General features: G+C 44.1%; 4 protein-coding genes across 4 annotated transcripts in view; 3 read left to right on the top strand and 1 right to left on the bottom strand.

The window, feature by feature from the left end:
* Positions 1–23,410, top strand: part of LOC309564458 (uncharacterized protein) — a 1,566,033-nt gene that overhangs the window by 1,125,948 nt on the left and 416,675 nt on the right. Inside the window, exon 7 of the mRNA XM_082269088.1 lies at positions 22,754–23,179. Within this exon, the coding sequence (XP_082125214.1) occupies positions 22,754–23,179 (426 nt within the window). The remainder of the gene's footprint in view (positions 1–22,753; positions 23,180–23,410) is intronic.
* Positions 1–23,410, top strand: part of LOC309564000 (gastrula zinc finger protein XlCGF66.1-like) — a gene marked incomplete at its 3' end in the record, with an annotated part of 95,087 nt that overhangs the window by 65,915 nt on the left and 5,762 nt on the right. The gene's annotated exons all lie outside the window — the stretch shown is intronic.
* Positions 9,833–14,089, bottom strand: LOC309564003 (uncharacterized protein; the record flags this gene model as incomplete). Its single annotated transcript, XM_082268630.1, is given in 6 exon segments — positions 9,833–10,231; positions 10,233–10,620; positions 10,622–12,182; positions 12,877–13,012; positions 13,714–13,806; positions 13,935–14,089. Coding segments are annotated over 6 exon segments (2,655 nt in total). The 5' UTR covers positions 14,013–14,089.
* On the top strand, positions 20,701–21,770 carry LOC309564002 (gastrula zinc finger protein XlCGF66.1-like; the record flags this gene model as incomplete). Its single annotated transcript, XM_082268629.1, has 4 exons — positions 20,701–20,784; positions 21,131–21,265; positions 21,352–21,475; positions 21,592–21,770. 4 exons carry the CDS (start codon positions 20,701–20,703, stop codon positions 21,768–21,770), a joined length of 522 nt encoding a protein of 173 aa, XP_082124755.1.

Genomic DNA, 23,410 nt, shown 5'->3' with positions numbered 1-23,410 from the left:
GGTGGGTTTATGTTGGATGACTCCTCCATGGTGTCCTGGTACAGATCTTTGTGTTCTTTTTGTAACTCTGACTCCTTCATCACCCCATCCTCATCATCCTCCTCTTTAACCTCACCTTTAGAATCTCTCAGGTTTCCACTCTAAATATATAATAAAAATGACATCAATGGTAACAATGCAGATAATGTACAGATCCTAATGATACTATCAGTGATTGTTCTTCATCTACCTGATGATGGTGAGGGATGGTGTGACCTTCCTGTGTGGAATCCCGGGAATATAGAGGACGGGGACATCTCTCTGGTGGGTTCCCATTACTGGATCCATCTATAGGAAACACACACACTGACTGAATACATTGTTTCTATGTGTTTATCAGATGATGGAGGATCTAGGTGGACCCTCCGTACTGCTCCCTCCTTTACAATAAAGACTCCTCTTACCCGGTGATGTGAGGGGCGGCTGGTTCTCCATCATGACGTCCTTGTAGAGATCCTTGTGTCCTTCTAAATACTCCCACTCCTCCATGGAGAAATAGACAGTGACATCCTGACACCTTATAGGAACCTGACACACACAATGATACAGTCACCATCCAGACACATCCCTTGTCTGTTACTGGATAATGTCCCAGAATTCCCAGCACCGCTCACCTCTCCTGTCAGCAGCTCCATCATCTTCTTGGTGACTTCTAGAATCTTCTCCATGTTGTGTCTCTCAGGTTTTAGGGAGTCACATGGAGGCACTGTGATGGTCATATGATCACCTGACTTCAGAAGAGGAAATCTCTGTATTGGAGAACCAATAGGAATATCATGTTAGAATACCAGAATCCTCCTCACCTCTCCGGTTAGGTCTGTGTTTTATTAATAGAGATAAGAGTGATGTCATGTGACCTCCCAGAATCCTCTTCACCTCTCCGGTCAGGTCTGTGTTTTATTAATAGAGATAAGAGTGATGTCATGTGACCTCCCAGAATCCCCCTCACCTCTCCGGTCAGGTCTGTTTTATTAATAGAGATAAGAGTGATGTCATGTGACCTCCCAGAATCCTCCTCACCTCTCTGGTCAGGTCTGTGTTTTATTAATAGAGAGAAGAGTGATGTCATGTGACCTCCCAGAATCCTCCTCACCTCTCCGGTCAGGTCTGTGTTTTATTAATAGAGATAAGAGTGATGTCATGTGACCTCCCAGAATCCTCCTCACCTCTCCGGTCAGCAGGTAGATGATCTCCAGGGTGAGGTTTAGTATCCTCTCAGTCATGTGGCCCGGGTCCTCCTCCATCCTCAATGGTCATGTGTTCTGTAAAGGTTTCCTGTAGACCAATAATTGATGAGAGAATAATCTGGACTCTACTGGTTGTACAATATTAGGATGGAGGTGTATGGGGGATAATATGAGGTTTTCTACCATGGAAGAAGGATTATATACAGTTTAGTTTTTACTATGTTTTTGGGGTCTAGTAGCCTTTTACTCTTTGTCCTCCCAAATAAAACTATTCCCTGTAAAGAAGAAGGTAAATTCTTATCTCTCCTTCTTCTTCTACCTTATCATGTAAGACTATCGCATCAACCTCATCTGAAAAAATCAAAGGATTTAATTGAGATCATCCGTTAGGTCGTTACGTTATTTCGGAAGCTTCAAACATTAACAAAGAGCCAAAACTATTGCATCATGTCATCCGAATGAAATTAATGAATACGTTGTTTCATTCTAATTCATTTTGCATTCATTGGAATTTACTATTGTGATTTGAGAACTAAGATACATCCGAATCTCCGAATAATGAAAATTTTGTCCAAATTTCGGTTCGTAACGAAACAAATCACCCAGGTCTACCTCCATTTAAATCCATGTGTAGCACAGAAAAGCCTTCCTAGAACAGACGTCTCCCTCCATCACATATCTCAAAAATAAGAGGACTATTCGTCATTTTAGGACATCCAAATCATTGCTTTTCGCCCCTTCTTGCTAGATGCACATTCGGACCCATTGGTGTATTGTACAAATATAGTCAAATGTTGTAGAGCTATTTATTCCAAGTTGTATGGTTATACCGTATCGATCGCTCCAAAACCCTCCTCTGTAGAAGCCATGGTTTCCATACACTGCACTGATGATGGTTAAAGAGCCGGAAACAGCTGTATGAGGGACATTAGGGGGGAACAGAGCGATTTGGTTCCTAGTAAGGGATCATAATGGGAACTACGACAAAATAAGATCTTATTACCTCCTCTGCTGCCAATTCCAACGATGTCTCCTCGCTACTTCGTCCCAACTCACCTCTTACCCAGAACTTCCTTTATATACATGGCATCACTTCCTGTCTGTCCATGGCATCACTTCCTGTCTTCCATAGAGACTTCCTATCTGGGTAGAAATGAGATCACCACCCTGTGGAGCTCAGAGGAACTGCACCCCCGAGAAACGCCTCGTAGTGTGAACACGGCCTTGTGCTGTGTGTGTATGTACTGTATATCCTTATAGATGGGGTCATCTCCTCTCCCATCAAGAGGGATAAAATAGGATTTTTGTACTCGGCTTTCGGGATAAGCTTCAGATTCAGGTAACCTCTAAGCTCAACCCTAGACATTATTTATTTTCTATTATATTATATTATTTTATATATACATATATATATATTTTTTTTTCTATTATATTCCTTTAGTTTATATTCTAATTTATTCTCTTTGGAAATTTGAATTTGTTTTGAAAAGTATTGTATTCTATCCAAATTTAAATTTATTCTATTTGAATTTCAGAAGATGGTTATATTTATTCTATTTCATTCTATATTTTATTCTATTCCTTTATTTTTTTTTTATATATATATATTTGTTCTGTTCTTTTATTTTCTATTCTATTATGTTCTGTTTTACTCTATTCTTTATTTTCTATTCTATCCCTTTGATTTCTATTAAATTTTTTTTTTTCTATTCTTTCATTTTGTATTCTGTACCGTTTTACTCTATTATATTATATTCTTTTCTATTATATTATTTTCTATTATATTCTTTCATTTTATATTCTAATTTATTCTATTCGGAAATTCGAATTGGATTCGAAAAGTATTGAAATTTGATTAGAAAACGATTCGGACTTGATTAGAAAACTATTCACATTCGATTTTACAACTATTTGAATTCAAATTTCGTCCGAAATATTGATTCCTTATTTCGGATTTGTTTAAATTTGTTACTATAGTATGTAGCACCCTCCTAGGTAGGTGCTAGAAAAAAGCATAGTTGTGGCCCTGTTCTGCTTATTAGGAGGGTCTGATCTGTTAGTTAGCCTGTCACATGCTTCCAGGTGTGACCTGTGTAGTCTGGGGAGTCTCCCCACTGTATCCAATGAGGGATCTTGTTGGACAGTGGAGGAAACTTAGCCAATAGCACACCAGGGTTTATGACTGACCCAGTGGGTGGGTATTGTTGCAATGCGTCCTGGGACTGGAAATAAATCCAGAGGGGGCATGTGACAGGGTGTCTTTTGGCGGGGAGCAAAGTCCCAGGAGGAGGTGGATGGCTGTCTCTCCTCCTGCTGAAGTGAGGAAGGTGGTCCAGGCAGTCGGCCTAGGGACCAGGGGTTGAGCTGTGCTGCAGAGGATCCAGTGAGTGCTGACCGAGTGGAGCTGCTGGGCCGACTGCTTCTGGAAAAACAGTATCGTGAGTATCAAGCATCTACCCAGGGGTCTGCCTAAGAGAGGGGACCACTCCAGAGAGGTCAAGGGGATCAAGGAGCCAGCTAACTCAGTGTGTTACTGTAAAGGGGGTGCCAAGTTGTAAAGCCCTGAAGATTAGGGACAAAAAGGGGGCACCAGGAAGGGCCCTGAAGTTGCTCAGCAGTACAGTCTACCAAAGTAAAGCTACCTCACGAAAGAATACCTTAGGAAGCTTTCAGGACTCTGTCACAGTCTAACGAAAAGTAAAGTAAGTGGCCTAGCCGTGACCAGCATCAGTCAGCGTTAACCAGCGTCAGTCAGTATTTTTGTATCGTCCCTGCCTATTGTGCATAGTTCAGTTTGTTTTGGAGTATCCCAATCATCCCTTCTCCTATCCAAGTTCTCAAAACATAAAAACCAAAGAAACTGGACTAGTCCTTGTCTGAGGTGAAACACTTGGAAATATGCCTGAATGTTCTACTGTTGCTAATGGTAACCCAGGGAAACCCACACACAGCAGCTCCCATGGGAGTAGTGCTACACGTATATAGTAAAATACCCGTAATCTATTGGCCATCATCTACGATTGCATAGATGAAAAAAAGAAAAAAAGGAAAAAAATTGGATTTTAAAGGTCACAAAAGAAGGGATGCTCACAATAGTGTAAAAATATATTAATTTATTAGATCCAAAAGGTCGTGTACATAAGACAAGACAATACAAGTTAAAAAATATTCCTAATTGGAATATTCTTAAATGTACAGAATCCAGATATATAGTGTAGGTCTTCAAAGCCAACGCGTTTCGCCACAAGCTTCCTCAGGGCTATATGGACCTTACATTACTTGTCTACAAGGAAACATATACACATATCATTTATACATACACAATATACTTTTATTCAATGAGGAGGTGTATAGACACAGACCTGATCAACTGTACACGCAAGGAAAACTACTATTGTAATTCACAAATTCGGATAAATCCGAATAACTAAAAATTTGGCCGAATTTCAATTTGGAATGGAGTAAACCGAACATGTCTACTCAACCCAAACTCTGGCTGTTTACAGTTTTAGAACATATCAAACTAATAGGTTAAGTTGTAGCCATAGCAACTGATTACCAATAACACATTTCCTGACCTTTGAACTTGTCACGTATAGTCGGGATGGTGGACCCTCCCTGAAGCCTACATGCTGGATGGTGGTGCGCTCCGAGAACGGACCCGTACTTGCTTCAGCTGACCAGGTACAGGGAAGCACAGAGAAGATCTTGGAAAGCATGAAGTACTTAATTCACAGGAATGGTAGGAGTATGGTGCAGCACTGGGGTTCTGGTCCTACAGGCAGGCAGGACTCTGCACTGCACTGGGGTGCAGGACTCACATGGAGATAGGAGATAAGGAGTATCTTAGTAGCAGTGGGATTCTGAGCTTAAAGGAACAAAGAGGTATCAATATGTATGAGGAACACTGAGGGGCACAGGGGTCCCAGGAAATGCAGGTACACAGGATAAAGATGAGCAACACGGGGAGTCTAGGACAACAAGGATTCCTATTGGTACTGTCTGGAAAGAACTCATCCTGCCCATAGGTTAAGTCCCTTGGAAGGGTCAAGGTGCTGAGTCCAAAGAACCGCCTTGTCTTCTCCAGAACTCCGGAAGGTGGAGATGGGTTGCATTGCAGACCATCCCCAGGTTCCAGTTCTACGACCCGAGCAGGCAGCTACTGGGAACTAAGGGCTGATAAGCAGGCAAGAGTTCCTTGCAGCACTGAGGTGCAGGGATCACAGGATAGAGGGGAGTACAGCCCAAGCTGGAAGACACACAGACCATGGGAACTGGTATACCGAGACACACAGGACAACTAGAAGAGAATGCACAGAGACAAACAGAAATCTCTAGGAGGAGGTAGAGGTCAAAAGAGAGACACTGAAGCCGACTGCAGACACAGCCGATGCCAACAAGTTGCAGACAAAAACTCACAGGGGATCATGGAGGTGCAGGAAGGCTGAAAGCTGGCACAAATACACAAGGCAAAGAGGCACAAGGAGACTAGAATGCTTGGAGGACACAACAGGTGCAAGGATACAGGTTGTAAGCAGGAACACACTGAGAGTCACTAGGAACAGTCTGGACGACACTGGGGATAGACTGGAAGGCACTGGGAACACTAAGGGAACAGAAATAACACTGGAAGGTACTGGGAGATGCTTGCAAACAGAGACTAGAAGCAATATGGGTCCAGATATCGGAACTCTAAGAATATTGGGGTCACTAGGATTTTTTTCAGGAAGCCAGGGACACAAAGAAGCACTGGGGGTACACTAGGAATCTTCTCCAGTAGAATTGGGGTACACTAGAAATCTGCTCAGGAAGTCAGGGACACGAGGAAGCACTGGAAGTACACTGGGAAACTTCTTGGAACCACGAAGGAATACAGGGAACCACCTCAGGGACACATGTAAGCACTGGGGGTACACTAAGATACTTCTCCAGCAGGATTAGGGGTACACTAGGAATCTTCTCAGGAATCAGTAGGGGTATACTAGGAATCTTCTCCGCTAGGAATGGGGTACACTAGGAATCTTCTCAGGAAGCCAGGGAAATGAGGAAGCACTGGGGATACACTAGTAATCTTCTCTACTAGGAATGGGGTACACTAGAAATCTTCACAGGAAGCCAGGGACACAAGGAAGCACTGGGGGGTACACTAGGAATCTTCTCCAGTAGGAATAGGGGTATACTAGAAATCTTCCCAGGAAGCCAGGGACACAAGGAAGCACTGGGGGGTACACTAGGAATCCTCTCCAGTAGGAATAGGGTTATACTAGAAATCTTCCCAGGAAGCCAGGAACACGATAAAGCTCTGGATGTACACTAGGAAACCTCTTGGAACCACTGGGGAACACAAGGAACCACCTGGGGGACACAAGGAGGCACTAGGACTCTTCTCCAGTAGGACTGGGGGTACACTAGGAATCTTTTCCACTAGGAATAGGGTAACTAGGAATCTTCTCGGGAAGCCAGGGAAACGAGGAAGCACTGGGGATCCACTAGTAATCTGCTCTACTAGGAATGGGGTACACTAGAAATCTGCACAGCAAGCCAGGGACATTAGGAAGCACTGGAGGTACACTAGGAAACTTCTTGGAACACAAGGAACCAACTGGGGGACACAAGTAGGCACTGGGGGTACACTATGAATCGTCTCCAGTAGGACTGGGGGTACACTAGGAATCTTCTCTGGAAGCAGTAGGGGTATACTAGGAATCTTCTCCACTGGGAATGGGGTAACTAGGAATCTTCTCAGGAAGCCAGGGACAGGAGGAAGAACTGGGGGGGGGGGGGTACACTAGGAAACTTCCTGAAATCACTGGGGAACACAATGAACCACTTGGGGAACACAAGGATAAAGCAGGGTCCATAAAGACATGAATAAGCGAGTTTGGGGTGGAGGAACTTGGGGGTGTTTTTCAGGGGTTGTGCTTGGCCCCTTAGTTCCAGTGAAGGGAACTCTTAAGACATCAGCATACCAAGACATTTTGGACAATTTCATGCTCCCACCTTTGTGGGAAGAGTTTGGGGATGGCCCCTTCTTGTTCCACCATGACTGCTCACCAGTGCACAAAGCAAGATCCATAAAGACATGGATGAGTAGGTTTGGGGTGGTGGAACTTAACTGGTCTGCAGAGAGTCCCAATAAATTTTAAAACCCCTTTGGGATGAATTAGAGCTCAGACTGTGAGCCAGGCCTTCTCATCCAACATCAGTGCCTGACCTCACAAACAGGCTTCTGGAGGAATGGTCAAACATTCCCATAGACACACTCCTAAACCTTGTGGACGGCCTTCCCAGAAGAGTTGAAGCTGTTGTAGCTGCAAAGGGTGGGCCAACTCAATATTGAACCCTACGAACTAAAACTGGGCTGCCATTAAAGATCATGTGTGTGTAAAGGCAGGCGTCCCAATACTTTTGTCAATATAGTGTGAACAGTTTGCGCAGCTCTTTACAATGTAGAGGGGGACAGTACAGTTACAATACAGATCAGTACAGAAGGAATAGGAGTGCCCTGCTCATGGAGCTTACAATCGAAAGGGAGGGGAAGCTGGTACAAAAGATAATAGCTGCCGGGGATGAGCTGATGGAGGTCACCCAAGTACAGTTTTTACGTTCCCGCCTGCTAAAACGCTCAGTGCTGCAGTCCCAATGCGATTTAGTGCTGTGCCGACACCTTTCGAGTGTTTCACATGCACAGAGAAGATCATTAAAAAAAGCTTTGTGCGGGAGTGCTCAAAAAAGGCGTGCATGTTGAGATGCACCTCCTGGTGTGAACGAGCCCTCAGACTGGTGTGCCCCGGGATTGTGTGCAATTCTAAAGGGTGACTGACCGAGCGTAGTTTGGAACACGCAGCGATACACCGCTAGCTGTGACAGGTACCTCCCCCTCCCTGAGCTCCACTAAGGGACGTCACATTTCTTCACATCTTTCATCCTCTCATGTCATATCTTCCTTTATGGTTTTTGCAGCGTGTGGCATATCTGAGGTTCAGCAAGGTGGGCCCTCTGTGAAAGACATTTCCTGCACTCAGGGCAGGAATACGGCTTCTCCCCTGTGTGAATCTTCTGATGTGCACTAAGATTGTGAATGAATCTCTATTCTCCATTTTGTTACTAAAACCCTAGACTCTGCTTTAATTAAAAAGCCTATCTAAGTAAATGTCTTTGAAATTTTCCAGGACGTTACGCTTTGTGGTCAAACTGACCCTTAAAAAGCAAGTCTGTTTGAAGTAACCAATGCCTTATCTTAACCCTTAGAACAAGTCTGATGTAATGCCAATTATAATGATGCCTTATTTTAATTAGCTCATATGTAAGTACGTGGCTTGAAGCACGTAATGGCAAACTGCTATTCTTGTATCAATTCTATGTATAATGTATACATTATATGTATCCCTGAAAGAGGGACTTCCCCTTTTTTCTCCTTCTATAAAAATGATTTCTTTGTTTGAATAAAGCTGAGCATTCTGTGACATCGTACCTGCCGTCTCTGTGTCTCATTGAGTGCTCCCAGATATCTGAAGGAACTCTGATGCCTAGGGCCATGCGAGTCTGAATTATTGCCAACAGGTGGGACTTCTGTCAAAGGCATTTCCCGCACTCAGGGCAGGAATACGGCTTCTCCCCTGTGTGAATCTTCTGATGTGCACTAAGATGGTGAAGGAATCTCTATTCTCCATTTTGTTACTAAAACCCTAGACTCGGCTTTAATTAAAAAGCCTATCTAAGTAAATGTCCTTGAAAGTTTCCAGGACGTTACGCTTTGTGGTCAAACTGACCGTTAAAAAGCAAGTCTGTGTGAAGTAACTAATTACACCTTATTTTAACCCTTAGAACAAGTCTGATGTAATGCCAATTATAACTACGCCTTATTTTAATTAGCTCATATGTAAATACGTGACTTGAAGCACGTAATGGTAAACTGCTATTCTTGTATCAATTCTATGTATGATCTCCTGGAAAGAGGGACTTCCCCTTTTTTCTCCTTCTATAAAAATGATTTCATTGTCTGAATAATGCCGAGAATTCTGTGACATCGTACCTGCCATCTCTGTGTCTCATTGAGTGCTCCCAGATATCTGAAGGAACTTTGATGCCTAGGGCCATGCGAGTCTGAATTATTGCCAACAGATAGGACTTCTGTCAAAGGCATTTCCCCGCACTCAGGGCAGGAATACGGCTTCTCCCCTGTGTGAATCTTCTGATGTGCACTGAAATGGTGAAGGAATCTCTATTCTCCATTGTGTTACTAAAACTCTAGACTCAGCTTTAATTAAAAAGCCTATCTAAGTCAATGTCCTTGAAAGTTTCCAGTATGTTACACTTTGTGGTCAAACTGGCCCTTAAAAAGCAAGTCTGTTTGAAGTAAGTAATTATAGCTATGCCTTATTTTAATTAGCTCATATGTAGGTACATGAATTGAAGCACGTAATGGTAAACTGCTATTCTTGTATCAATTCTATATATGATCTCCTGAAAGAGGGACTTCCCCTTTTTTCTCCTTCTATAAAAATGATTTCATTGCTTGAATAAAGCTGAGCGTTCTGTGACATCGTACCTGCCGTCTCTGTGTCTCATTGAGTGCTCCCAGATATCTGAAGGAACTTTGATGCCTAGGGCCAATGCGAGTCTGAATTGTTGCCAACAGATGGGACTTCTGTCAAAGGCATTTCCCCGCACTCAGGGCAGGAATACGGCTTCTCATCTGTGTGACTCCTCTGATGTGCACTAAGATGGGACCACTGTGAAAAACATTTCCCGTATTTGGGGCAGGAATATGGCTTCTCAACTGTGTGACTCCTCTGATCTGCACTAAGTTGGGACCTCTGTGAAAAACATTTCCCGTACTCAGGGCAGGAATACAGCTTCTCATCTGTGTGACTCCTCTGATCTCTACTAAGATGGGACGTCTGTGAAAAGCATTTCCCGCAATCAGGGCAGGAATACGGCTTCTCACATGGGTGAATCCTCTGATGTGCACTAAGATAAGACTGCTGTGAAAAACATTTCCTGGCACTCAGGGCAGGAATCTGTCTTCTCCCTCATGTGAATTCTCTGATGTGCACCAAGATTGGACTGCTGTGAAAAACATTTCCCACAATCAAGGCAGGAATATGGATTCTCCCCCGTGTGAATTCTCTGTTGCGCACTAAGATTGGACCTCTGTGAAAAACATTTCCCGCACTCAGGGCAGAAAAATGTCTTCTCTTCCATGTGAATCCTTTGATGTGCACTAAGATGGGACTGCTGTGAAAAACATTTCCTGTACTCAAGGCAGGAATATCTCTTCTCCCCCGTGTGAATTCTTTGATGTGCTCCAAGATAAGACTTATGTGAAAAACATTTCCCACACTCAGGGCAGGAATAAGGCTTCTCACCCATTTGAGACCTCTGATGTTTCTATAGATGGGACTTGTGGGCAGGAATACGGCTTCTCCCCGCTGTGAGACCTTTGATGTATAACAAGTTCAGATTTCCATGTATAACATTTCCCACACTCGAGGCAGGCATGTGGCTTCTCCCTGATGTGGGTTCTCTGATGTTTGGTAAGACACGACTTCTGTTTAAAACATTTCCCGCACTCAGAACAGGAATAAAGCTTTTCCTGTGTGTGGCAGAGCTGATGTTCAGTAAGACCGGGCTTCCGTGAAAAACATTTCCCACACTCAGGGCAGGAGTACGGCTTTTCTCCTGTGTGAGATCTTTGATGTACAACAAGGTCAAATTTTCGTGTATAACATTTCCCACACTCAGGGCAGGGATACGGCTTCTCCCCCGTGTGAGTTCTCTGATGCATGGTAAGCAAAAACTTCCTAGAAAAAAACTTCCCACACTCAGAGCAGGCATGCGTCTTCTCCATATGTATTCTCTGATGTTTGGTAAGATGGGACTTCTGTGAAAAACATTTCCCGCACTCAGGACAGGAATACGGCATTTCCTGTGTGTGGCATGTCTGATGTGCAGTAAGACTGGACTTCTCTGAAAAGCATTTCCTGCACTCGGGGCACGAATATGGTTTCACTCCTGTGTGAGATCTTTGGTGTCGATCAAGGTCTGATTTCCGTGTATAACACTTTCCGCACTCGGAGCAACCATACGGCTTCTCCACTGGGTGGACAAGTTGTGACTTCTGATCACATTTGCCAATTTCGAGATCAGAAGGTTTTTCCCGTGTGTGGCATTTTAGATGCGCAGTAAGATTGGAATTCTGTGAGAAACGTTTTCCGCACTCAGGGCAGGAATACGGCTTTTCTCCCGTGTGAGATCTCTGATGTATGGAAAGATGGGACTTCTGTGAGAAACATTTCCCACACTCAGGACAGGAATACGGCTTCTCCCCCGTGTGGGATCTCTGGTGTGTAACAAAGTCTGATTTTGATGGAAAACTTTTCCCGCAGTCTGGGCAGAAATGTAACTTCTCACCGGTGTGCAACCTCTGATGTCTGAAAAGACCGTTTCTACGTGAAAATATTTTCCCGCACTCAAAGCAGGAATATGGGACTTCCCCTTTGTGAGATCTTTGGTGTGCAACAAGTTCTGATCTCCGTGAAAAACATTTCTCGCATTCAGGGCAGGAATGCAGCTTCTCCCCCGTGTGAAACCTCTGATGTATAACAAGATCTGATTTTCGTTTATAACGTTTTCCGCACTTGGGGCAGACATACGGCTTCTCACTTGTGTGAGATATTTTATGTCTGGTGAGATAGAACTTCTCTGAAAAACATTTCCCGCACTCAGGACATGAAAATTTCCCATCCCTCTGAATTCCGGCACCATCCCTCAGAGTACGAGGTTGCTCAGAGTCAGAGGGATTCCATGGTCTATCCACACTGTGAAGTCCACCATCCATAGTGGAGCTCATTGTCTTTTCTCCTCCACAATCTCCTGTGATGTCCTCATCTTCCATTCTACAACCTGGAGATAAAGTGAGACGATCCTTTGAGGGTTTCTCCATGGCGTGTCCTGGAAAAATATAAAAACATCATCAATAGATCTGAGAGGGTTAGTTCACTTCCATCAAGATTCCATCTGGATCAGGTAGATATGAGTGAGCAGATGTTCTCTGTGGATGTCCCAACCAGCTGGGACTCTTCCCCTCTTCAAAGGGCCTTTGGTCCTCCTCCCAGATCACTTCTACATTTACACAGCCTTGTCAGAAGAGCAGGAACCAATGGGGACTGGGAGGTCCATGCTCATTACACAACCACAAGCCTAGGCACTGGGTCATGTGACCTCTGATAAACAAGAGGGTCAAAATTCAAACTTGAAGACCCTTTACCATAGAACAAGTGACAATAGGCCTAGGCTTATGGTGATATGCAGCACTGGAGGGAGCTTGCAGCAGGATTTACTACTGGACAGGTAAGTGTTCCAGTCTTCATATTACATCCCAACAATACTGTTAATAAAGTTTTATGGTCTGATAAGTCTGCTGGAAGAAGAGGGACCAACCTAAGAAAGGGTCAATCTGTGTTCTCATATCTGTGCTACTCTAACTAGGAGTGACACACAACCCAATACTGCCAGCTGAACCCCAGGATGGGTATTAGTACATAGAGGGGACCATTATCAACTTATTATTGGCTCCCACCCTACTCTGGACCAATCAGTGTGCAGTAACAGAGCAGAGATAAGAGAAGAATATATTATGGGTCACCTGTGCTGATATCTGTAGGAGTGTCCTCCTCTATGAATGTCCTCGTCATTCCAGCCTCCTCCGTATATTGCTGATCATCCCTCACATACGTCTCTTCTACTTCATCCTCAACTTTCATCTTCATCAGATCTTCACCCTAAACCAACAGAATGGCAGAAAATAACATCTGTAACATAGAAGTATTTATGATGTGAGATCACATAGAAAATATCATCTTGTAGAGTCCACACATCGTCTCCACATGTCAGAGTGTTCAATCACTTTATGTTCCCGACCCTCAACTCCACCCACCTGATGATGGTGAGGGATGGTGTGACCTTCCTGTGTGGAGTCCCGGGAATACAGAGGACGGGGACATCTCTCTGGTGGGTTCCTGGTATTAGGTGGCTCCATCATAATATCCTTGTGTTCTTTGGAAAGCTCCTCTATCATTCCATATTCCTCATCCTCTTCTTTAACAATAATGTTATAACCTCCGAGGTTTTCACTCTAAATATATAATAAGACATTCATTTTCAAAAAGCTACTTGTATATAAATCATATCAACCAATAATTCTTAATCATCTACCTGATGATGGTGAGGGATGGTGTGACCGTCCTGTGTGGAATACAGAGGACGGGGACATCTCTCTGGTGGGTTCCTGGTATTAGGTGCCTCTATCATGTCCTTGTGTATATCTGCAAACTCCTCCATCACTCCATACTCCTCTTCATAATCTTCTTTTACATCAGTAGTTTTATACCCAAGGTTTTCACTCTGGATATATAATAAAACATATATTGTAATAAAATGCTTGTGTATAAATCAATACTATCAGTGATTGTTCCTCATCTACCTGATAATGGTGAGGGATGGTGTGACCTTCCTGTGTGGAATCCCGGGAATACAGAGGACGGGGACATCTCTCTGGTGGGTTCCCATTACTGGATCCATCTGTAGGAAACACACACACTGACTGAATACATTGTTTCTATGTGTTTATCAGATGATGGGGGATCTAGGTGGATCCTCCGTACTGCTCTCTCCTTTACAATAAAGTCTCCTCTTACCCGGTGATGTGAGGGGCGGCTGATTCTCCATCATGACGTCCTTGTAGAGATCCTTGTGTCCTTCTAAATACTCCCACTCCTCCATGGAGAAATAGACAGTGACATCCTGACACCTTATAGGAACCTGACACACACAATGATACAGTCACCATCCAGACACATCCCTTGTCTGTTACTGGATAATGTCCCAGAATTCCCAGCACCGCTCACCTCTCCTGTCAGCAGCTCCATCATCTTCTTGGTGACTTCTAGAATCTTCTGCATGTTGTGTCTCTCAGGTTTTAGGGAGTCACATGGAGGCACTGTGATGGTCATATGATCACCTGACTTCAGAAGAGGAAATCTCTGTATTGGAGAACCAATAGGAATATCATGTTAGAATCCCAGAATCCTCCTCACCTCTCCGGTCAGGTCTGTGTTTTATTAATAGAGATAAGAGTGATGTCATGTGACCTCCCAGAATCCTCCTCACCTCTCCGGTCAGGTCTGTGTTTTATTAATAGAGATAAGAGTGATGTCATGTGACCTCCCAGAATCATCCTCACCTCTCCAGTCAGCAGGTAGATGATCTCCAGGGTGAAGTTCAGTATCCTCTCAGTCATGTTACGCCGGACCTCCTTCATCGTCATTGGTCATGTGATCTATACAGGTTTCCTGTAGACCTATAATTGAAAAGAGAGAATGATGTGGACTGTACTGGTTGTACAATATTAGGATGGGGATGTATGGGAGATAATATAAGGGTTCCTTCATGTAAGAATGATCCCCCCCTCGTACCCTTTGGCCCCCCAAATAAAGTAATCCCTGTAAAGAAAACGGTAAAATGTGACCTCTCCTTCTACCTGCACTACTGAACACAACTCTGATGAAAACTAAATGCTAATGTGTCACTGGGACACGACGTGACCCGATCTTGGTAAAGAGCTGATGACGCTCAAGTCTCTCATATCCCAAAATAAAGAGGGCCGTTCCAAATTTCAGGACAGTGGGCAGGGCTATACAAATCATTGCTTTTCACCCTTCTTGTTGGATGCACATTCAGAACCATTGGTGTATAGTAAAAATATAGCCAAATATCATATAGCTGTTTATTCCAAGCTGTACGGTTATATCGTATCGATCGGTCCAAAGCTCTCCTCTATAGAAGCCATGGTTTCCACACACTGCACTGATGATGGTCAAAGAGTCGGAAACAGCTGTATGAGGGACATTAGGGGGGGAACAGAGCGATTTGGTAAGGGATCGTAATGGGAACAACGACAAAATAATATCTTATTACCTCCTCTGCTGCCACTTCCAGCAATGTCTCCTCTCTAATTCCTTCCGAATCACCTTTCACCCGAAACTTCCTATTTATACCTGACATCACTTCCTGTCTTCCATAGAGACTTCCTGTCTGGGTAGATGTGAGATTACCACTTTGTGGAGCTCAGAGGAACTGCAGCCCTGAGAAACGTCTCATAGTGTATAGCAGTGCCACCTTGCCGCTGTATATGTAAGTTATACGGTCAGCAAGTGGGTAATTCTTTGGGAGGGGGGTCTCTGCTTTCAGAAAATATATCATGTGTGCATTTTTTAAGTAATCATCGCCGACATCACAGTGACTATGGAGGAAGAGGACGGACATGACGGGGGGGGGGGGGTTACTGGGTGTAAATAGAAAATAAGATCTTATTACCTCCTCTGCTGCCAGTTCCAGCAATGTCTTCCTATGTATACCTAACATCACTTCCTTTGTTCCATAGAGACTTCCTGTCTGGGTGGAAGTGAGATCACCACCTTGTGGAGATCAGAGGAACTGCAGCCCCGAGAAACATCTCGTAGTGCGAACATGGTGTTCCGTGATAAAACCCTACCCGTGAAAATTCCCTACCCTCCTCACTTCCTCTGTACCTACGTCATGAAACAGCTGAGATGCTTCCCACTGTGCATGCTCATAGCTCTGGAGGGTAGGGAATTCTCACGGGGGTAGGGTTTTCTAACGTTACACAACATCAGCTGTTGCCGCGGGTACATTAAATCATCTCCGCTGCCACATTAAATCATTAAATCATCTCCGCTCCTACCCATTTGACTTGCCTGATCTCGGCTACTTAATGTAAAAGCGGCGGGTGTATGAAAATATAAATCACGGAGATTAAGGACTCTAAAGGAAAGTCAGTCCAGATCCCTCATCCTAACTTATTTTTTGCTAGGGATGTAGGGTCCCACTCCCACAGAGATGCTGTTACAAGGCTAGTTGGCCTGAAAGTTCTTTGAAGAAGAAAAGGGGCTGGAGAGCCCAAAGTTCAAGTTGTCGTTGCCTGTTGCTAGGTCCAAAGATCTATTCCCAAATCCCCCTTTCCCTTCTATCCTTGCAAAAGGGATCGGGAAACCAGTAAAACTCCTACCATCGGGTAGTGTCATTAAGGAGGGCCGACCCTCCAACTACAAAAGAGACTCTTTGTTCTTCAGTAGTTACTCAGTTCTAAGCTTTAGTGGCTACCAGAAGTTGTTCTTACTGAACGTTCTATGGAGATCTCTTGGGCCAACGGGCCAGGATCATTTACTATTTTATAGTCAAAAATACACTTTGCAAAGATATTTGGGCCATCGGGCCAAAGGGAAGAGTTCAGAAGAAGAGGACCCCTTCACAAAGATACTTTGTTCAAAGGGCACTTTGCAGGAACCTGCCGACCTGCCGCCGTATATAGAAGGCGGTTGGTCGGCAGGTGGTTAAAATTAGTATTTTTTGCTAGAAAATTATGTAGAACCCTAAAACACACACACATATATATATATATGTGCCCATAAAATCCACTACTGGGACCACTTTTATGTGAAAGAAGACCGCCTGCCCTGTAAGAAAATACCGGGGTTATGGCTATTTGCTGCCATAACCCCCGGGTATTTAATGTCAAAGTACCAACGTAAATACGCGGTGGATGGTCCGGAGGTGGTTAATGTCTGTATTATTTTTTTGTGTAACCATCCCCCCCTTCACACAAACACTGGCTAGGCACACATTTAACCCTTGAACCCTTTGATCGCCCTAGCTGTTAAACCCCTTCCCAGCCAGTGTCATTAGTACAGTGACAGTGCATATTTATAGCACTGATCACTGTATTAGTGCCACTGGTTCCCACCCACAAAGTGTCAAAAGTGTCAGTTAGTGTCAGGAGTTAAAGGACATGGGATGGGAAGCGTTATAGGTAAGCTGATACCCCCCCCCCCCCATACCCGAAGGTGCTGGGTATTCTCACAGGCTGCAAAAAAAGGAAGGAGTTAAAAGGACGCTCAGGTAAGGTTAGCCTGAACAAATGTCTATCCCCCCCATCTATAAGGATATACAGTACATAAACACACAGCACAAGGCCGTATTCACACTACGAGACGTTTCTTGGGGGGCTGCAGTTCCTCTGAACTCCACAAGATGGTGATCTCACTTCTACCCAGACAGAAAGTCTCTATGGAAGACAGGAAATGATGTCGTGTACAGACAGGAAGCTCCATGTGGGAGGGTCTATTCTAAAGAATAGACATTGGTGGAACTGGCAGCAGAGGAGGTAATGAGATTTTATTTTATCGTAGATCCCATCGCTGCCCATTATTTGGAATGAAATTGCCCTGTCCCTCGTTGTCCTTCAAATGCCCCTTCTTTTAGTCTGTTGTAGACTAGTAAATATATTATTTTATATTTATAAATGATTTATACTCCCAATGGACTAACGTTATTAGTGGTCTACTCCAAGGTTCAGTGTTATTAGTGGTGTGCCCCAAGATTCAATGTTGGCGGTGTACCCCAGGGTTCAGTGTTATTAGTGGTGGACCTTGAGGTTCAGTGTTGTTAGTGGTGGACATCGAGGTTCAATGTTATTAGTGGTGGACCTTGAGGTTCAGTGTTGTTAGTGGTGGACCTTGCAGTTCATTGATATTAGTGGTGGACCTCAAGGTTCAGCAGTGATATTAGTGGTGAACCTCGAGGTTCACTGTTATTAGTGGTGCACCTTGCGGTTCAGTGTTATTAGTGGTGGTCCTTGAGATTCAGTGTTATAAGTAGTGGTCCTCGAGGTTCAGTGTTATTAGTAGTGGTCCTCGAGATTCAATGTTATTAGTGGTGGTCCTCGAGATTCAGTGTTATTAGTAGTCAGAGAAAGTGGTTGTTGGGCGCTTCTGACCAGGCAAGAGGGAAGGAGTCCACCGCTGTAGAAGGGGCGCAGGGGATGCTCCAAATTCTTGTTGGGGACTGTCCTGAATGGCAAAGTACGAGGCAGCACTGACTAGGAAACTCCGAGGAATCCGCTGGCACAAGTACAGTGGCGCCTGTTTTCTTCTTTCTACTAGTGTTATTAGTAGTGGTCCTCGAGGTTCAGTGTTATTAGTAGTGGTCCTCGAGGTTCAGTGTTATTAGTGGTGGACCTTGAGGTTCAGTGTTATTAGTGGTGGACCTTGAGGTTCAGTGTTATTAGTGGTGGACCTTGAGGTTCAGTGTTATTAGTGGTGGACCTTGAGGTTCAGTGTTATTAGTGGTGGACCTGGAGGTTCAGTGTTATTAGTGGTGGACCTGGAGGTTCAGTGTTATTAGTGGTGGACCTGGAGGTTCAGTGTTATTAGTGGTGGACCTTGAGGTTCAGTGTTATTAGTGGTGGACCTTGAGGTTCAGTGTTATTAGTGGTGGACCTTAAGGTTCAGTGTTATTAGTGGTGGACCTTAAGGTTCAGTGTTATTAGTGGTGGACCTTGCGGTTTAGTGTTATTAGTAGTGGACCTCGAGGTTCAGTGTTATTAGTAGCATGCCCCAAGATTCAGTGTTGGTGGTACATGCCAAGCTTTAGTGTTATATTATTAGTGATGTTCTCCAAGGTTCAGTGTTGGTGGTGGATACCAATGTTTAGTGCTATTAGTGGTGTACCCCAAGGTTCAGTTTTGGTGGAGGACCCCAAGCATCAGTGTTATATTATTAGTGGTGTTCTTCAAGGTTCGGTGTTGGTGGTCAATGCCAATGTTCAGTGTTATAAGTGGTGTACCCCAATATTCAGTGCTATTAGTGGTGTACCCCAAGGTTCAGTGTTTTTAGTGGTGTACCCCAACATTCAGGTTTGGTGGTAGACCCAAAGCTTCAGTGTTATGTTATTAGTGGTGTTCTCCAAGGTTCAGTGTTCATGGATGTCAAGATTCAGTGTTATTGGTGGTGGACCCAAAGGTTCAGTTTTGGTGGTGGAGCCCAAGGTTCAATGGTATTATTGGTGGACCTCAGGGTTCAGTGTTATTAGTGGTGGGCCTCGAGGTTCAGTGTTATTAGTGGCATGCCCCAAGATTTAGTGTTGGTGGTAAAGGCCAAGTTTGAGTGTTATATTATTAGTGATGTTCTCCAAGGTTCAGTGTTGGTGGTGGATGCCAATGTCCAGTGCTATTAGTGGTGTCCCCCAAAGTTCAGTGGTATTTGTGGCATGCCCCAAAGATTCAGTTTTGGTAGTAGGCCCCCAAGATTCAGTTTTGGTGGTAGACCCCGAGCTTTTGTGTTAAATTATTAGTGGTGGTTTCCAAGGTTCGTTTTGGTGGTGGATGCCAATGTTCAGTGTTATTAGTGGTGTACTCCAAGGTTCATTGTTATTAGTGATGTGCCCTAAGATTCACTGTTGGTGGTAGACCCCAAAGCTAATGTTATGGTGTACCCCAAGGTTCATTGTTATTGGTGGTGTACCCCATGGTTCAGTGTTGTTAGTGGTCTGCCCCAACATTCAGTGTTGTTGGTACACCCCAAGCTTCAGTGTTATTATGTTATTAGTGGTGTTCTCCAAGGTTCGGTTTTGGTGGTGGACCCCAAGGTTCAGTGTTATAAGTGGTGGACCCCAAAATTCAGTGTTATTACTGTTGGATCCCAAGGTTCAGTGTTATTAGTGGTGTACCCGAAGGTTCAGTGTTATTAGTGGTGTACCCGAAGGTTCAGTGTTATTAGTGGTGTACCCGAAGGTTCAGTGTTATTAGTGGTGTACTCCAAGGTTCAGTGTTATTAGTGGTGTACCCGAAGGTTCAGTGTTATTAGTGGTGTACCCGAAGGTTCAGTGTTATTAGTGGTGTACCCGAAGGTTCAGTGTTATTAGTGGTGTACCCGAAGGTTCAGTGTTATTAGTGGTGTACCCGAAGGTTCAGTGTTATTAGTGGTGTACTCCAAGGTTCTTACCGTTCTGCACAAAACTTCAATACCATCTAAAGTCATCTTCAGGAATCAACATAACCACAGAGTGATGATCTCCTCTTTCCCTTATATAGCCTTGTGATTCCTCCGCACTGATCTCCTCATCAATATAGGTCATGGTAAAGAACACAGAAGTGAAATCCGCAGGAAAAACACCACAAGGAACAAGTTGATGGACGCTCTGGGAAGAGTTAGTTTTTGAAGAACACTTTGTCATTTTGTCTGCATCAGAGGTGTTCATTGGTGGGGGTAGAAGGAGAGATAAGAATTTATCTTCCTCTGTACAGGGAATACTTTCTATTTGGGATTTAGTCTTTAAATCTTTATGGTTTGTATAAATGGGTGTGGCTAAGGGGTGTGGCCTCTGAGTTAATATTTAGTGCTAAAGGTTATCTTTCGTTTCCAACTCAGTAAATTGGACTCCAAAACCAGAGAAAACACTAAACTGAATGTTCTTCTGTGTGTAATCCCACCGGGGACCAATCTTACATGATAGGAAACACTCATACATCCCCATCCTAATATTGTACAACCAGTACAGTCCAGATCATTCTCTGTTATCAATTATTGGTCTATCTGTATAGATCACATGACCAATGGGGATGGAGGAGGACCAGAGTCACGTGACTGAGAGGATACTAAACTTCACCCTGGAGATCATCTACCTGCTGACCGGAGAGGTGAGGAGGATTCTGTGAGGTCACATGACATCACTCTTATCTCTATTAATAAAACACAGACCTGACCGGAGAGGTGAGGAGGATTCTGGGAGGTCACATGACATCACTCTTATCTCTATTAATAAAACACAGACCTGACCGGAGAGGTGAGGAGGATTCTGGGAGGTCACATGACATCACTCTTATCTCTATTAATAAAACACAGACCTGACCGGAGAGGTGAGGAGGATTCTGGGAGGTCACATGACATCACTCTTATCTCTATTCATAAAACACAGACCTGACCGGACAGGTGAGGAGGATTCTGGGATTCTAACATGATATTCCTATTGGTTCTCCAATACAGAGATTTCCTCTTCTGAAGTCAGGTGATCATATGACCATCACAGTGCCTCCATGTGACTCCCTAAAACCTGAGAGACACAACATGGAGAAGATTCTAGAAGTCACCAAGAAGATGATGGAGCTGCTGACAGGAGAGGTGAGCGGTGCTGGGAATTCTGGGACATTATCCAGTAACAGACAAGGGATGTGTCTGGATGGTGACTGTATCATTGTGTGTGTCAGGTTCCTATAAGGTGTCAGGATGTCACTGTCTATTTCTCCATGGAGGAGTGGGAGTATTTAGAAGGACACAAGGATCTCTACAAGGACGTCATGATGGAGAATCAGCCGCCCCTCACATCACCGGGTAAGAGGAGACTTTATTGTAAAGGAGAGAGCAGTACGGAGGCTCCACCTAGATCCCCCATCATCTGATAAACACATAGGAACAATGTATTCAGTCAGTGTGTGTGTTTCCTACAGATGGATCCAGTAACGGGAACCCACCAGAGAGATGTCCCCGTCCTCTGTATTCCCGGGATTCCACACAGGAAGGTCACACCATCCCTCACCATCATCAGGTGGGTGGAGTTGAGGGTCGGGAACATAAAGTGATTGAACACTCTGACATGTGGAGACGATGTGTGGACTCTACAAGATGATATTTTCTATGTGATCTCACATCATAAATACTTCTATGTTACAGATGTTATTTTTTGCCATTCTGTTGGTTTAGGGTGAAGATATTATTAAAATTAAAATAGAGAGTGAAGTAGAAGAGATGTATGTGACTGATGATCAGCAATCTTTGGAGGAGGTTGGAATGATGAGGACATTCAAAGAAGAGGACACTCCTACAGAGATCAGCACAGGTGAGCCATGACATAGAACTTTACTAACAGTCTTGTTGGGATGAAAAGTCACAAACTCCCTCCAATGCTGCATATCACCAGAAGCCTAGGCCTATGGTCACTTGTTCTATGGTAAAGGGTCTTCAAGTCTGAACTTTGACCCTCTTGTTTATCAGAGGTCACATGACCAAGTGCCTAGGCTTGTGGTTGTGTAAAGAGCATGGACCTCCCAGTCCCCATTGGTTCCTGCTCTTCTGACAAGGCTGTGTAAATGTAGAAGTGATCTGGGAGGAGGACCAAAGGCCCTTTGACTGAAGAGGGGGGAGAGTCCCAGCTGGTTGGGACATCCACAGAGAACATTGCTCACTCATATCTACCTGATCCAGATGGAATCTTGATGGAAGTGAACTAACCCTCTCATATCTATTGATGATGTTTTTATATTTTTCCAGGACACGCCATGGAAAAACCCTCAAAGGATGGTCTCACTTTATCTCCAGGTTGTAAAATGGAAGATGAGGACATCACAGGAGATTGTGGAGGAGAAAAGACAATGAGCTTCACTATGGATGATGGACTTCACAGTGTGGATAGACCATGGAATCCCTCTGTCTCTGAGCAACCTCATACTGTGAGGGATGGTGCCGGAGTTAAGGTGGAGAAGAAATTTTCCTGTCCTGATTGTGGGGAAAGTTTTAGCTCAGAATTAAGTCTTTTAGTACACCAGAGATATCATACGGGAGAGAAGCTTCATTCCTGTTCTGAGTGCGGGAAATATTTTCTTCATAAATCAGAATTGGTCAGACATCGAAGATCTCACACGGGGGAGAAGCCGTATCCCTGTAATGAGTGCGGGAAATGTTTCCCACAGAAATCAGAACTCGTTATACATCAAAGGTGTCACACGGGGGAGAAGCCGTATTCCTGCCCTGAGTGCAAGAAACGTTTTTCAGATAGGGCCAGTCTTTCAAGACATCAGAGATTGCACACGGGCGAGAAGCCGTATTCCTGCCCTGAGTGCGGAAAGTGTTATACACGGAAATCAGAACTTGTTATACATCAAAGATCTCACACAGGGGAGAGGCCGTATTCCTGCCCTGAGTGCGGGAAAAGTTTTTCGCAGAAGTCTAATCTTAACACACATCAGAAGTCTCACACGGGCGAGAAGCCGTATTCCTGTCTTCAATGTGGGAAATGTTTTTCACGGAAGTCCAATCTTAGTGAACATCAGATATGCCACACACAGGAAAAGCGGTTTTCTTGTACTGAGTGCGGGAAATGTTATCCAAGGAAATCAAAGCTTGTCAAACATCAAAAATCTCACTTAAAAGAAGCTGCATTCCTGCCCTGAGTGTGGGAAATGTTTTTTTACAGAAGTCTTGTCTTACCAAACATCAGAGAACCCACATAACCCTTGAAGTGTATTAGTGTCCTAAGTACAGAAAATGTCT

Source organism: Pelophylax lessonae, assembly GCF_965119305.1.
Source record: "Pelophylax lessonae genome assembly, chromosome: 9".
Taxonomy (NCBI): domain Eukaryota; kingdom Metazoa; phylum Chordata; class Amphibia; order Anura; family Ranidae; genus Pelophylax; species Pelophylax lessonae.
Note: the sequence above shows the minus strand (reverse complement) of the source record. Positions and strands in the feature narration are given on the sequence as shown.